The sequence below is a fragment of the Callorhinus ursinus genome, unplaced genomic scaffold (genome assembly GCF_003265705.2).
Source record: "Callorhinus ursinus isolate GAN/ISIS: 27379988/994484 unplaced genomic scaffold, GSC_fseal_2.0 scaffold42, whole genome shotgun sequence".
In the NCBI taxonomy this organism is placed as follows: domain Eukaryota; kingdom Metazoa; phylum Chordata; class Mammalia; order Carnivora; family Otariidae; genus Callorhinus; species Callorhinus ursinus.
Window position 1 is genome coordinate 1,813,097 of NW_027397104.1, and position 15,103 is coordinate 1,828,199.

The window sequence follows — 15,103 nt, forward strand, 5'->3', positions numbered from 1 at the left end:
CCACAGTGAGTGGCCTTTCCACATTATACACCTGATCATGTCAATCCCCTGCTTAACATGGGATTGCTGTTCAGTGGCTCCAAACTGCCTTAGGATGGAGTCCAAAAGCTTAAACATGGCTTACCACCTCCTTTATGATCTGGCTGCCCTACTTTTCTATCTTCATCTACTTATCTCTTCCCCCTACACTCTTCCTATTTATCTCTTCCCCCTACACTCTAACGTGCTAGTCACATTGAACTACTGCTTCCAGTTCCCCAAGCATGACAGCTCTTTCTAGACTCCACATCTCTGAACATACTGTATCCTCTGCCTAACATGTTCTAGGTCTCCTTTTCCCATCACTACTACCTCCCTTCCCCACTGGCTAAGTCCTCCCATCCTTCAGGTTTCAGTTTGTATATCATCTCCTCCAGGAAGTGTTCCCAGGTCCTTTCCTCAGGTCCTCCTAGAAGCCTTCACAGGTGTGGATTACACTCTTCTCCTCTCAGCACCTTATTCCTTTTGTGGCACTTATAACTTTGAACTGGAACTGCCAACTTATATGTCTGTTGTCTAGACTGGTGTGTGAGCTTCTCAAAGGGCTGGGTCTATGCCTCATTCATCTCATTGGGGTTCCAACAATTAGCACAGTGCCTGACATATAGAAAATACTTAAAAAGCACTTAGTGAATGGGCTGAGGATCTACTGCAAAAAGGCATGAAGAAACTTTCTGTTCTATATTTTAATTAGGATAGTGGTTACACAAGTATGTATATTTGTCAAAATCATCAAATTATACTCTTAGAGTGTTTTTATTTTATGTATGTAAATTATACCTCAGTAAAACTGACTTAAAAAAATTGGGTGAAAGATACCATTTTCACAGTTGGAGTCAACGCTATCCTTTTATCATCCATGTCTCCAAACTCCTCCCCTTGTCTTGGCCTCCATATTGACAGTCATGAAGTCCTGTTACAACTTCCTTCCAGTGGCTATCAAAAGCCATTCTTCCCTCTCCAATTCTCTGCTCTAACCCCATCCTTTCAGCCCTAAATTACTATACCATTATCTGCAGTCCCTGCTTCTAGTCTCTCCTTGTTCTAGCTGCCCCATTTTCCCCTGATGTGAAATCTTATAAAAATGTTGGGTGATATACTCAACTAATGAATCAATGAACATTATATCAAAAACCAATGATGTACTATACCTTGGCTAATTGAATTTAAATTAAAAAAAAAATGCTACTTTGCAGGGTGCCCCTTGACTCAGCTGGTTAAGTGTCTGACTCTTGGTTTTAGCTCAGGTCATGATCTCAGGGTTGTGAGATCGAGCCCTCATTGGGCTCTGCATTGGGTGTGGAAGCTGCTTAAGATTCTTTTTCTCCCTCTGCCCCTCCTCACCCACTCACAAGCTCTCAAGCTCTCGCTCTCATGTGCACTCTCTCTCAAAAAAAAAAAAAAAAAAGCTACTATGCTCACACTGCATCTCTGCTCATGAGCCTATGCGGTTTCTTATTGTCCTTAATAAGATTTATTCAGTGCCAAGTAAATGCCAAGCAGTATGCTAAGTATGTTACACATTACTCTATCAGCTCAATGAAACATGCTATTATCATTCCCATTTTACGGATAAGAAAATACAAGCTCACAAATATTGGTCTAAGAACACACTGCTGATTAGGTGGTGAAAGTGAGATTTGCAACCAGGTCAACATTATTTCTTTCTTTAAAGCAGTTTTCAATCCTTTTGTGTTTGTTGTAAACATTAGCAGAACTCCCCTTTCAAAAGAAATCTCACCTAGAACCCCATATAAGATTGATAAAAGCAGAACTGACTTAACTGGCACCAGATGAAAGGCCTGAAGCCCAGCAACCCTTTCCCCCTACCTGACTATTCCCTTTTCTCTTAGCTCCTAAGATACCGCTGTTTGAAAACCGCTGCCCCACCTCATACTATCCCTTTTGTGAAACTGATTTTTTCACAGGTATGTATCTTTCCCCCCCCCGCAAAACCCATCAGAGCTGGGATTCTTCAAGAACTTGGACCATACTCCCCCCGTTAGGCTTGCTGAGTGCTACCGGGAGAGGGGACAAGTGACTTCCTCACTGGCCTGCAAGGCTAAGCCCTGGGCTACAGCCCCAAGCTTGACCCAGTGTGGGAAAGAGGCAGCCATCGCTCTGGGGCAGAATTGCAGAATGTGCATGCACAGTCTCTGTCTGTCTCAAACTTAATACAGATCTTCAAGGTTTCTTTCAGCCTCAAAACTTACTACTCCTAAACCTCAGAAGTTTAAGTCTGAGGGTTACCCATTTTCCCTGCCACTCCATCAAAATAACAGTTCCAGACTCTGATTTGTCCTTGCCCCGGACTGCTCCCTTTCCTTGTAGGTCCACTTGCACAAACTGAGGAGACAAACTAACATATAAACAACAGGAAAGGCAGCTAAATGAGTGAACACAGAAGGGTACAAATTGGAAAGTTGGATACAGGCAGACAGTGATATCTTTGTGAACCAAAGCAGGAAATGAATAAAAGAATAAGCTGAATGAAAAAGATGAATAGTAATTTGTCCATGACGTTGCTTTATAGGAGAAGGTAGGGAAAAAGTATCTTTCTGGCTCCAGAACAGCTTTTTAGGAAAGCCAGGTCAGGCAGTCTCTAATAAAAGCAAATAATCCTATCTGTGTATTTAAGGTTCTACGATTCTTTAAAACTGTAAAGACAAACTTCACAAGACCATTCATACTCCAGGAAGTGGGCCACTTGAGGATACCCAGCATGGGATGAGTTGATTTTTGGGCTACGGAAAGTCTTAAACAGGCACTTGCTCTAAAGCTAGAAGGGAAAATCCACATCCACACAGCCATTTCCATTATTACTCTGGCTGAACCTATGCCTACCTAAGGACTCCTGACACGTCAGCCTAGAATCCCTCTGGTTTCTCACCATACCATTCACCCAGAACTTATAATTGTCTGGGAAAGGAAAGGGACAGCAAACAAGGTGCTTGGAGTAGAGGCCTACAGCCCACTGCCTTGGGCACACCTTACCCTCCAGAGCATATTTCATGTCTTGGGCAAAGAGCTGCCACATCACTTCCGCGCTGACTTTTCCCACATTCAACTCTTGAGGAAACCTGGATGACGGAAGAAGCCACAGTCAGAGAACAAAGCAAGAGCTTTTTGATTTGACTGATTCCAAAGCTAATGTGCCTAATCTCTTAGAGGTCAGGTAGGAGAGAGGAGAAGCCTAGGAAACAGGACTAGGCTCATTTTGGAGAAAAGGGACCCAGGAGCCAGTGGAAGGACAAGTGGGGGCAGGGGATCCCTTCAGGCAAGGTGGGCCCAGGGAAGAGGATGCCCAGAAGGCAGGGATTTGAGGCCCAGAGGAGAAGGGTTGAGGCTAGAAGGCAGGCCCAGGCTAAAGAAGGTGGACAAAAAAGTGCAAAGAGGTAGGCATCAGAAAGCCCACTTTATTCACAGTGGACAGACACATACACACATGATCTCTGGATCCCCTGGGACTCTTATGGCAGCCATTCCCAGGAGCCTCTCACTCCAGGGAGGCTGGCTCAGTCTAGGTAGGGCCCCCCATTATGTTTCCACACCTGTCTCCAGAAACAGTTACTCAGACAGATACAAGGGACAGAGGGACAGATGGACGTACAGGAGGAAGAGGTGGCACTGCAAACACACAGAGATAGGAAAGAAAGAGGCTGTTAGACAGATGGACAAGCCAACCACCAACCACACAGGGCCAAGTGGGTTGATACGCACTGGTTCAGAATGAGTGTGTAGGAATTCTTATCTTCCTCTATGATTGACACAATGAGTGTGATGAGTTTGGGCCAAAAATCCAGGTTCCGAATGCTGGGTCCTTGTTCCTCTGGAGGTAGTTCCTGTTTCTTGTTCCAGAGGAGACAGTGAGAATCAGAGTAGAATATGGAGAATGTCTCCAATCTCCCTCTTTCTCTTGCCCTCCCCATACCCCTTTAGAATCAGGTACCCTTCTTTTCCTAGAGCCTGTCTTCCACAAGACTGCCCATGTTCTTTCAGAGGGGTGACTGTTGGGAGGTCCTTATACACAAACAGTCCATCCCAGAGAACTTCTCTCCCCAGCTCCAGGGCATAATATAAGTTTGGTCAGTATAGGAGACATAAGGATGCTAGCCCCTCTTCTTCATTCTCTCAGTAGCTATGAGTATAGTGACTCCTCAGCCAAAGTAAGTTGCCCCTCCAGCATTACTAAATAGGTCTAGTTCCATGTGACCCCCAATGGCAGTCTCCTCCAACACCTCCCCTACATCATCACACACATACATATACATCTCAGCTCTGAGAAGCTCCTTCAAGTTCTGCAGGAGCTACTGCACAGACCTAGCATGCAAGTGGGTCCAACCTTCAGTGGGTTAAGGACTTCCCTTAACCTCATGAATGCTATTAGGAGGAAGAACTGTTATCTAGGAAGCTATCTGCCTAGCTGTATAAGAAAAGGTCTTGATGAGCCAAGAATACTCAATGGGGATAGGATAGTCTCTTCAATAAATGGTGTTGGGATAACTGGATATTCACATGCAAAAGAATGAACCTGGACCCCTATCTTATACCGCTCACAAAAACTAAGTCAAAATGGATTAAGGACTTAAATACAAGATTTGAAAACATAAAACTCCCAGAAGAAAACATAGGAGAAAAAGCTCCTTGACAATGGCCTTGGCAATGATTGGATATGACACCAAAGTACAAACATCAAAAGCAAAAATCAACAAGTGGAACTACATCAAACCAAAAAGTTTCTGTAGAACAAAAGAAACAATCAACAAAATGACAAGGCCACCTACAGAATGGGAGAGAACATCTGCCAACCTTCTATCTGGTAAGGGATTAATATCCAAAATATAAGGAATATAACTCATTAGCAAACAAAAAAATCTGATTAAAAAATAGAAGACTTGAATAGACATTTCTCCAAAGAAGACATACAAATGTCCAGCAGCAAGGGGTGCCTGGGTGGCTTAGTCGGTTAAGACTGAGTTTGGCTCAGGTCATGATCTCAGGGTCCTGGGATCAAACCCTGAATCGGGCTCCCTGCTCAGCTCTCTCTCTCTCAAATAAATAAACAAACAACAACAAATGCCCAGCAAGTATACAAAGAAGTATTTAATATCACTAAACATCAGGAAAATGCAAATAAAAACCACAAAGAGATGTCACCTCACACCTGTTAGAATGAGTATTTTCAAAAAACTAAGAGATAACAAATGCTGGCCAGGATATGGAGAAAAGGGAATCCTGGTGCACTGCTGGCAGGAAATGTAAATTGGTAGAGCCACTATGGAAAACAGTATGGAGGTTCCACAAAAAATTAAAAAGAAAACTACTCTATGATCCAGCCTTCCCACTTCTAGGTATATATTCAAAGAAAACGAAGTAACTATCTCAAATATTTAATGGTACCTCTGTGTTTATTGTAGTATTACTCATAAAAGCCAACACATGGAAACAACCTAAGTATTTACCAGTGGATGAGAGGATAAAGAAAATGTGGTATATAAATATAACAAATTATTCAGCCTTAAAAAAGAAGGAAAGCCTGTCATTTGTGATAACAGGATGGACCTTGAGGGCATTATGCTAAATTAAATAAATCAGACAGAAAGAGATAAATACTGTATGATCTCACGTCTGTGTAAAATCTAAAAACATCAAACTCATAGAAAGAGTGGAATGGTGTTGGGCAGGAGATGAGGGGTAGGGGATATGGTGAGATGCTGGTCAACAGGTACAAACTTTCAGTTCAGATGAGTAAGTTCTGGGGATCTAAGGTACAGCAAGGTTGACTATAGCTAACAATACCATACTATATACTGGAAAGATGCTATGAGAGCAGAGCTTTAATGTTCTCACCATAACAACAAAAAATGATAATTACGTGAGGCGCAGGCCTTACTGTGGTAAACATCTCACAATATACACTTGTATCAAATCATCACATTGCACACCTTAAGCATACACAATGTTATACGCCAATTATATTCCAGTAAAGCCAGGGGAAGAAAAAAAGACTTGGTTGGGAAGAGGTAAAGGAATACAATGGTGAATCTCAGGAAAGGAGAAGCAGTTCTACATTCAGACCCTGGACAGGAGAAGGAGGGGGTCACTGCTGGAATGGACATTTATCTCCCACTGGGACAAAAGCAAAGTTGGAACCACCCAGAAGAAGAGGGATAGGACTTTTATGTGCGATGCCATATGTCATCACAGTCTCCACAGTCCTTAATAAACCTGCATTACAAGGAAGTTACTAGAAACCAGGACAGAACCCACAGAATGTGGATTCTGCCCGCTTAATATCACTTAAATACATCTCTTCCTTTAACTTTTTCTGCCACTACCTTATCCTTATCACTCAAGGGTCTCCTAACTGATCTTTAATCTTCATTCTAATCCTCTTCCACATAGTTGTTAGTGATCTTTCTGCAAGGACTCTCTCATAGCGTGACTCCTCTGCCCTTCAGTGGCCTTCAGTCAAGGCCTTCAATAAGTTTCAACTCCACCGCTTAACACAAAAGGCCTTCATAATATGACCTCTTTTCTCAACCCCACACCTTACCAATTCCCTTTCCTTGCAGCCATCACCGCCCCACAACCACCACTTATTTAGTGCTTATTAGGTGCCAGGCACCCTAAGAACTTTACATGGGTTATCTCATTTAATCCTCCTAACAACTCCATTGGGTAGAAATTACCATCACCTTAATTTGACAGAAGAGGAAGTTCAGTCAAAGGCAGTGAGGTTAAATGACTTGTCCAAGGTCTTATAGCTATAAAGAGTAGAACCAAGATCTGATCCCAGATAGCTGAACTCCAAAGCCTGACATTGTAACTACCCTAATTAAACTGCTTATATTTCGGGGCACCTGGGTGGCTCAGTTGGTTAAGCGTCTGCCTTCAGCTCAGGTCATGATCCCAGGGTCCTGGGATCGAGCCTCGCATAGGGCTCCCTGCTCAGCGAGAAGCCTGCTTCTCCCTCTCCCACTCCCCCTGCTTATGTTCCCTCTCTCACTGTCTCTCTATCAAATAAATAAAATCTTTAAAAAAAATTAAACTGCTTATATTTTTTCAAATTAACATACTCATTTACAATTCTGTACCTCCAAACATTCTACTACCTCTATATGGTAATCCCTCTCTTCCCCAACCCCTTTCATTAACCAACTCCTGCTCATTCCTCAAAATTCAGGCTGAGCTTTACCTTTTCTGAAAGTTTTCCCTGACACCACTGGTCTGCTTAGATGCCTCTCTTGTAGGTTCCCAGAACACGCTCTATGAACCTTTGGCAACTACAATGAAATTCAGTAATAATAATAATAATAATAATAATAATAATAATAATAAACCCAATACATTAAAAAAATAAATATATCTAGTAATTTGTGCCACCTGCCTCCACCAAATGATGAGCTCTCCAAAAACAGAGATGTGTCTTAACTTTACATCCCTACATGTTCAGTTTGTTAAGGGAATAAATGGATAAATGAACCAATTACTGAAAGTGAGTAGAAATGAATAAAAAGACACCAATGGTTTGCCTCAGTGTAAATAATGAATAACGAGAAAATGAGAGTGAAAAAAAGTAAAAAACAGTTGGCAAAATTCAAAGGCTAAATAAAGTACCTGAATGGTTTATAAGCTCTCTTTCAAAGTCCAGGTTCATCTCATGCTAAGGAACAGAGACTAAATATTCAGATATACCCCTTCATAGTTGAAAAATCAAAGCTGAGAACTATGTCTTCTCCAACCAAAGAGAATTCACAGATGGATGACAAAGGACCCCAGAGTGTGGTAAGCTAAACAAACAAAGCTAAACATGAGCTTCAGAACCAATGGGACGTTTTATAAGGAGGAAGCCTTAAAAGGAGGAAGCCTTAAAGATAGGGCTGGCACAAAAAGAGCATTTGGGAATGGGAGGAGGCAGTGTGAACAAGATTTTAGTCTTAAGTGAGGTACTCCTAGGAAGCATTACAAATTGGATGTATTCACCATAAGCAAATGTCTAAGAGATTTAGGTTGTCCTCCCATCATTTGCTGTCCAAATCCTACTGCCTTTTAAGGTCTATGTCAAATGCCCTTGTTTTAGTAGCTTTTCCCAATATCTGACTTCTTCCTTCTTGGAATCCCTTCAATTTTACTGAGGTTTCAAGGCACTTCTCACAGAATGCTTTGATTAGAGTTATATATATGCTTAGAAACTGCTAACTAATTGAAGGAGCACTATGCTTTCCTCAGACCTGACTCATTCAATACATATTTGTTGGACTAAAGGGAATCTATTCTGCAAATTCATGGTCTGCAAGAATTATTAAGACAGGGGGCGCCTGGGTGGCTCAGTCGTTAAGCGTCTGCCTTCGGCTCAGGTCATGATCCAGCGTCCTGGGATCGAGACCCACGTCAGGCTCCCTCTCCTTGGGAAGTCTGTTTCTCCTCTCCCACTCCCCCTGCTTGTGTTCCGTGTCTGTCTCTATCAAATAAATAAATAAAATCTTTTTAAAAAAGAAAAGAATTATTAAGACAGAAACTGTAAACTAGTAACTAGACCCAGAAAGAAGTCCTGGCTTTGAAATTAGAAAATAAAAGATACTATTGAAAGGATCTAGAAAAATATACACAGTCACCAGGTAGTAGGTTAGGATGTCAGCATAAAACAAGTGAAGTAGCTCAGCCTCACAGAAGCATAAGAGTCAGCCTTGACAGTCAGCTAATGAATAAATCTCAGAAGACCATGCTATGCAGAGAGAAGTGTCAAAGAGAAAAGTTAAATTTCCACAAGCCGGTAGTTCAGAGAGACAACTACGTATCTCAGAGGAAGGCAGCCTGGAACAAATAAGCTTGGGAGAGAAAAGAGATTCTGAGATGGACTGAGAATTCACCTACTCCCCTGCTAAAACTGCCCAAATTTTGGTCACTTAGCACCAAACTAAAATTCACTGTTGCCACTTCTGCTCAACTCAGTTATGTCACATCTCGTCCAATGGTCCCTATCAATCCACAAATGTCTCACATGGTCTAGAAGGTCCTCACTCTACACTTTACTCACCCTCAAGAACATCAAGGACTTTGTCCTAAGCTCCCTTCCACCATAACCACAGTAAAGGAAAACTGAGGATCCAAGGGCCACTGACAGTTGGTCCCACCTGATCCTGAACCTCTTACCAGCTGGTACTGGCGACTGTACAAGTCATGGCAGTTGTTGAAGATATATTCATATGTGGAGTTCAAACAGGCCTTCACACAATCCTTTACCACCTGGCTGGCTCTTGGAGGGCTCTGCAGTTCTTGCACCTGCCAATTAATAAAAGAAATGGGCCCATGGTCCTGCTCACCTGAGTGATCTCCTCCTAGAATTCCCCTCAACCTATTCCAGATCCCAGCATCTCTCGATGGGTCCCTGCACCCTGCCCTAGGATGAAATTGCTAGGATACCTGATTGGGAGAACTGCCCATCCCATCCCTGCTGATCCACGGTCTTCTCAGATGTAACCCAGGGAACAGGTGTATGGAAATGTGCGCTTAGAGGTGATGAATACTATAGCCTCAGATTGTGCCCAATGATTCTTATTCTCCATGTTCCTGTGGCCAGGTGCCCAGTCCATCACCATCTAGCCCAGTTTATCTCTTACCTTCATTCTGAAGAAAGTAATGCTGGTCAGCAAATCCACTGTTGACTTCAAGTCCTGAAGCCGCTCAGGGCTTCCAGCAGGAAAATTATTCTGTTGCAAATTAAGCAAATTTAAGAAAGGAAAAGAGAAATATGAAAGCCTTCCCTGCCAAAAGCAATGAAATAAAAAGCTTCCTTAACTACTACCCACTGGGATTTTCCCCAGTTGAGCTGAACAAAAAAGCTGTAAAACTAAAGTCTCCCCTCTCTTTCCTATGACAAAGACAGGCTCTTGCCTAAAGCAGGGGTTAATAATCCCCAGCCCAGCAAGCAACACCTCCTACACCAACCCTACTTCCCATGCAATGTGTAAGCATTTGCACAAATGAACACACAGACAGAAACACACACATTTTATACACACATTTTTCTTGGGTGAAGATTCTTATACCTAAACAGTGAGTTCTTCAAAAGTTATAATGTAACTGTATATTCTGGAATATAAATGGAGCCACACTACAGACCAGACTTAGATCAAGGATATATATTTTCTGTGCAAGGGACCTCAGCTATTCCACATTCCTTCCAGAGCCAGAAGATGGCAGAGCTCTGAGCAAAACTGCTTTGGAGTGACTTCCCTAGGACCTTCCCACCATGCCTCACTTCATTCCCCTTGGCATGAGTTTTAGGAGGAAGCTGCCAAGGAGAGCTGAAGGGAGATGTTGAGCCACTCTCCATTTTAAGGGTTGCTTTTTTAAACTTTCAAATGGCTAATTACATGCCAAATATAAGATATACTGTCAACTCTCCATTATTCATGCAAATGGAGGGCACTGAAATTGCAGATAATTAAAACTCCACTTCTTTTTGACTTTGAGGTTATTTTTATACTTACTTTTTAATGTGGATATATTGCCGGTTCTGGAAATTCACAACACTTTAAAGCAAGTAACAAAACCATTCTAAGAAGATCTAACTTAGGAAGAATTGGGAAACTGCCCATTTTCCTGTCCTGCCCTGTCCCTGGTACCCCCTTCTCCTAGTATATCTATTTCCTCCCTCCATTCTAGGAATGGACATGACCCTTGCTACAAATCACTTGCCCAAGCCAAGCTACTCTTTCTCTCCCCTTAGCCAGATTCTCATACCTCCCTTGAAAAATAAGAGAACATGAAAAATACAAAAAGAAATATAAGGGGCATTTCTGGAAGAGATTATCCTCTTCCATAATCTGGAAGAGATTATCGACCCTAATGAGAATGTCATCAGAGGATTTGACAGAGTGACATCAGTATGGTTGGAAAGCCAACTGCCTATAAAAAAACAGCCACACTTGCTATTTACACACTGCATGGTCTTTGGAGTTTGGAGAACCACAGACGTCAGTGGCACTGGCATGTGCGTAGGTGTGATGACAGGGACCAATTTTCCTTGCCTTTAATCTTTATAGCCAAGATTGGACTACAGGCTCTCTAGACAGAGCTTGATATTATCTGTTATTCCATCTCACAGTCATGTCTTCACTCACCCTGTAGGTAGAGAGGTCAATCCTCAGTGAGTTGTGCAGCTGGTCCAGTAGCTTTACAAATCTCTCTTTCTGAGGGTAGGAAACAAATAACAGGGAAGAGAGAAATAATCTAAGCTCCCTAGACTGTAGCAGAAACAGAACCATCTCTGGGTGAGGAGGAGACACTGGTTTAGGGACACATCCTATCTCATCATTGCCCATGAGAACGAATAATGTAACGGAGGACTGGGATAGGTGGCCCCTGTTCCATCTCTTAGTGGCTCTGTCTCAAACTGGGGAATTTTCTTACACTGGCAAGGGGACAGGAAGTTCCCAGGAGAGAAACAGCTCTTTCTATATAAGAGTCAACAGGAGATGACCCATGCATCTCCATCCCTTTGGGACTCTAACTCCTCTTAGTCAAATAAAAGGAAACTCAAAACACATTCTCCAACTTGTTCCTGAGTCTGTGGTCTCCTGACTTACCCTCAGGCAGCTCTTAACAGTTAAATAGCCACAGCATACCAGTAAGGGATAAGAGGGACAAACTGATTCATTTGGAAGGTGATCAAGCAGACCTGAGAGGGTTTCTCTTTCAACCACATTCCATATCATTTTCCTTAGTTTATACTTGTTTAATGTTAAAATAAATAACATACACTATTTATTTGTATTTTATATTATTTTTAATAAATATATAATGTATTATTTGTTTCAGGGGTACAGGTCTGTGATTCATCAGTCTTACAGAACACCCAGTGCTCACCACACTATTTTAAGTTGATTTTTATAGAAAAGGTATAACTAAATGTGGAATCACATGCCTATAGGCTGTTGGTATAGCACTCTTAGAACTCATACACTGATTGTATGATAGATCATTAGGACTTACATAAATATATATAATGGGATGAGATAATGGAACACATGTTTGAGTGGCTTAATCAATGATGTTAATTAATCTACAGAAAGACTCTACCAAAAAAGGGAAGATGGTTACTTCCAAAAAACAGGGCTCAGAGACCCAGTAGATTTGGGAGTAGTCCCAGTAATGTTATTCCTTAAGAGGTAATCTTTGTGGCTGGTCAAAGATATTTCATTCAGTTTACATTGAACTTGTGTCAGGTGACATTCTGAATAAAGATTCAACTTCTCAAGTAACTTAAAACCAGGAAAGGGCACATCCTGGATAGGGTAAACAGTCCAAACACTAGAAAAGGGATAGGCTCAGGAATATACTGGAATCTTCACTCAGACATCAGTTGCATATGAACTTGAGTGGTATGAGTCAGAGAGAAACAAAATAATATTAAGAAAGGTCTACTTGTGGACTTGCAGGACTAAGGAACATGGTGACTCAACCAAGTTCTTGGCCTAGAGAGGTTCTGCCTCAGCCCAGGTGGTACCCCTGAAACCACAGTGATGCTATTCCACTTTCTCTCATGTATCCATGTCTGAGGAGAGTCCATTAGTAAGTCTACCTATCCATAATGAAATAAGGAAGAGTCTATTAGCATAGTCTACACACCCATAAAGAAACAAGTTCATCTAAGTGTCAGCTCTCTGAATTTTAGGCATATTAAACAACTCTATAGTGCCTACTGGGAAAAATCAAACTTTATTAACTGATAACAAATGAGTAGGTATGTTTTTACATCACACTCACCCCAAAGTTGGAGGCTGCAAAGCGATCAGATGCAGAGACATTGGTGGAGGCAGTTGTGTGGGCATAGTAGGCATTGATGTTGGCCAGTAAGGTGCTCATCACTGCTGGCACACCAGGACACATGTACTTGGATGACAAACATGCAAAGTGCCTGAAAAATAGCATCCTCAGCCTCAAAGACTCTTCAGGGCCTGCAGCAAAAACTAAGTAATTAAAAGAGCTCATTGGTGTATATGAAGCTTCCCATCACCTTGGCATACAAGGATCTTCACAATTGATTCATTCAAATATACATTCAATGAATGCCTACCATGTGCCAGGCCCTGTTCTAGGTGCTAGAATTCAAAGATGTGATAGGCTGGCAGAGAAAGAAGTGTTAGAAAGTCAATAAGCGAAGACATGCTAGGCAAAACCACTGTAGAAACATACAAGAAGATCACCTCAGTCAGAATGGTTGGGGGCTGAAAGGGATTAGAATAGGATTTCTCAAAGAGAAGATGGCTGAACCAAGTCTTAAAGAATTAGTAGGAATTAATCAAATGGAGAAGTGTGCAGGCAAAGGGAAATTGCATTGCAAAAGACAAACATATTCATGAAAGACTGATTCATTTGAAACCTCAGTTATGGCCACTGTTCAGGTATTTGATAGAGGAATACCAAGAAATGAGAGAAGAGAAGCAAGCACAGAATAGTTAATAGAAGAGTTTATCCTCAATACCATGGCAAATTTTAACATAAAGGCACAGTGTGATCAGATTAGTCTTTCAGAAAGTTCCCTTTGATGATAAATTGGAAAAGAAGGCTTGGAGAGAGATGAGACGAGGACAGAAAGAGCAGTTGAAGAGTTACTGCAATCATTCAGAAAAGAAGCAATGAAGCACTAAATGGAACAGAGAAATGGTTAAGAAGATAGACTCTAGGGGCGCCTGGGTGGCTCAGTCAGTTGGACGTTTGCCTTTGGCTCAAGGCATGATCCCAGGGTCCTGGAATTGAGCCCCACCATCGGGCTCCCTGCTTGGCGAGGAGCCTGCTTCTCCCTCTTCCCCTGCTCGTGCTCTCTCTCTCACTTTCAAATAAATAAATAAGATCTTAAAAAAAAAAAAAGAATATAGATTCTAGAGCAAGACTGGTTTTGACTCACAGCTCCACCACTTACTCAGCGACTTTGGATAAATTACGTAAGCTTCTCTATGCCTGTTTTCTTACCTAAAATGGGAAAGATAATGATACCCCCTCACGGGGTTAACATGAGAATTAAATGAGTTAAAATTCATCAAGTGCTTAGACCAGTGCCTGGGACATAAGGAAATGCACAAGGGAGTTGTTATTATTATCATTATTATTGTGCTATAGTAATAGTGATAGGTTAAAAACATTTTTAGGAGATAGAATCCAGGTTTTACAGTTTGGATGTGGGGATTTAAAGGGGCAGTAGTAATTAAGAAAGAAAAGTTTATGCCGACTCCTAAATTTGTGTGGACACCTGCCTAGAAAATTGTTCCATTTACTAAAATAGGAAATATAGGAAGATATCACATATTTGGTGGAGACAATGTCGATTTGGAATTTAGCATACTAAGGAAGCAGATGACAATGGATCTGAAATTCAGGAAGAGGTGTGATCTGGAAAAAAAAATTGGGAGTCCCTAGCCCAGAAGTAGTGGTTAAGGTCATAGGTTTGAATGAAATCATACAGGGTGAATGAACAGAGTAAGAATGGTAGGGAGGCCATTCTCAAAGCACATTCCTCACCATATTTTTTCTTGCCATCTATAATGAACTTCCTGTAATTCCTTGAATATTCTATGTTCAGCTGCATCTCAACACCCCAGCACATGCCCTACCGGAAATGCTCTTCTGCCTTTCCTGTATTTCAAGACTCAGTTCAAGTGTCATCTCTTTAATGGCTTCCCTCACATGCCTCCCCTAAAATTCTGATGCTCTCATAATACCCTGTTATTACTTCTACCATAGCACTGATCATATTATACTGTAATTGTTTACTGGTCTCTCTTTCCTACTAGACTCAGTTCCCCAAGCACAGAGGCCCCATCTTATTCATCTTTGTGTTCTCAGCACCTAGAACAATGTGTGACACATAAAAGGAACTTAATAAAAGTTTTTAGAATAAATGAAGCACATTCAGGGAAAGAGTTACCCTCTGTTTACCTGGGGCTGCTTCCTGAGCACAGCTCTAGTGGCAGTCTCAGCAATATACAAACAATACCTCTTCTCATAGTAGGCAAAAATTTCTGGCATAGGAGTCTTGCTCAACTCCAGACACAGCTGT

At 41.7% G+C, this 15,103-nt stretch overlaps 1 protein-coding gene across 22 annotated transcripts in view; it reads right to left on the reverse strand.

The window, feature by feature from the left end:
• The window catches only part of UNC13B (unc-13 homolog B), a 215,324-nt gene that overhangs the window by 11,127 nt on the left and 189,094 nt on the right, over positions 1 to 15,103 (reverse strand). For 21 of the 22 annotated variants that reach the window (XM_073881400.1, XM_073881406.1, XM_073881405.1 and 18 more), the window contains 6 exons: positions 12,814 to 12,964; positions 11,169 to 11,237; positions 9,663 to 9,752; positions 9,196 to 9,324; positions 3,760 to 3,887; positions 3,034 to 3,119 (listed from right to left, as the gene is read on the reverse strand). In XM_073881400.1, the coding sequence (XP_073737501.1) occupies positions 3,034 to 3,119; positions 3,760 to 3,887; positions 9,196 to 9,324; positions 9,663 to 9,752; positions 11,169 to 11,237; positions 12,814 to 12,964 (653 nt within the window). The remainder of the gene's footprint in view (positions 1 to 3,033; positions 3,120 to 3,759; positions 3,888 to 9,195; positions 9,325 to 9,662; positions 9,753 to 11,168; positions 11,238 to 12,813; positions 12,965 to 15,103) is intronic. The other variant, XR_012374930.1, reaches the window with a different exon arrangement.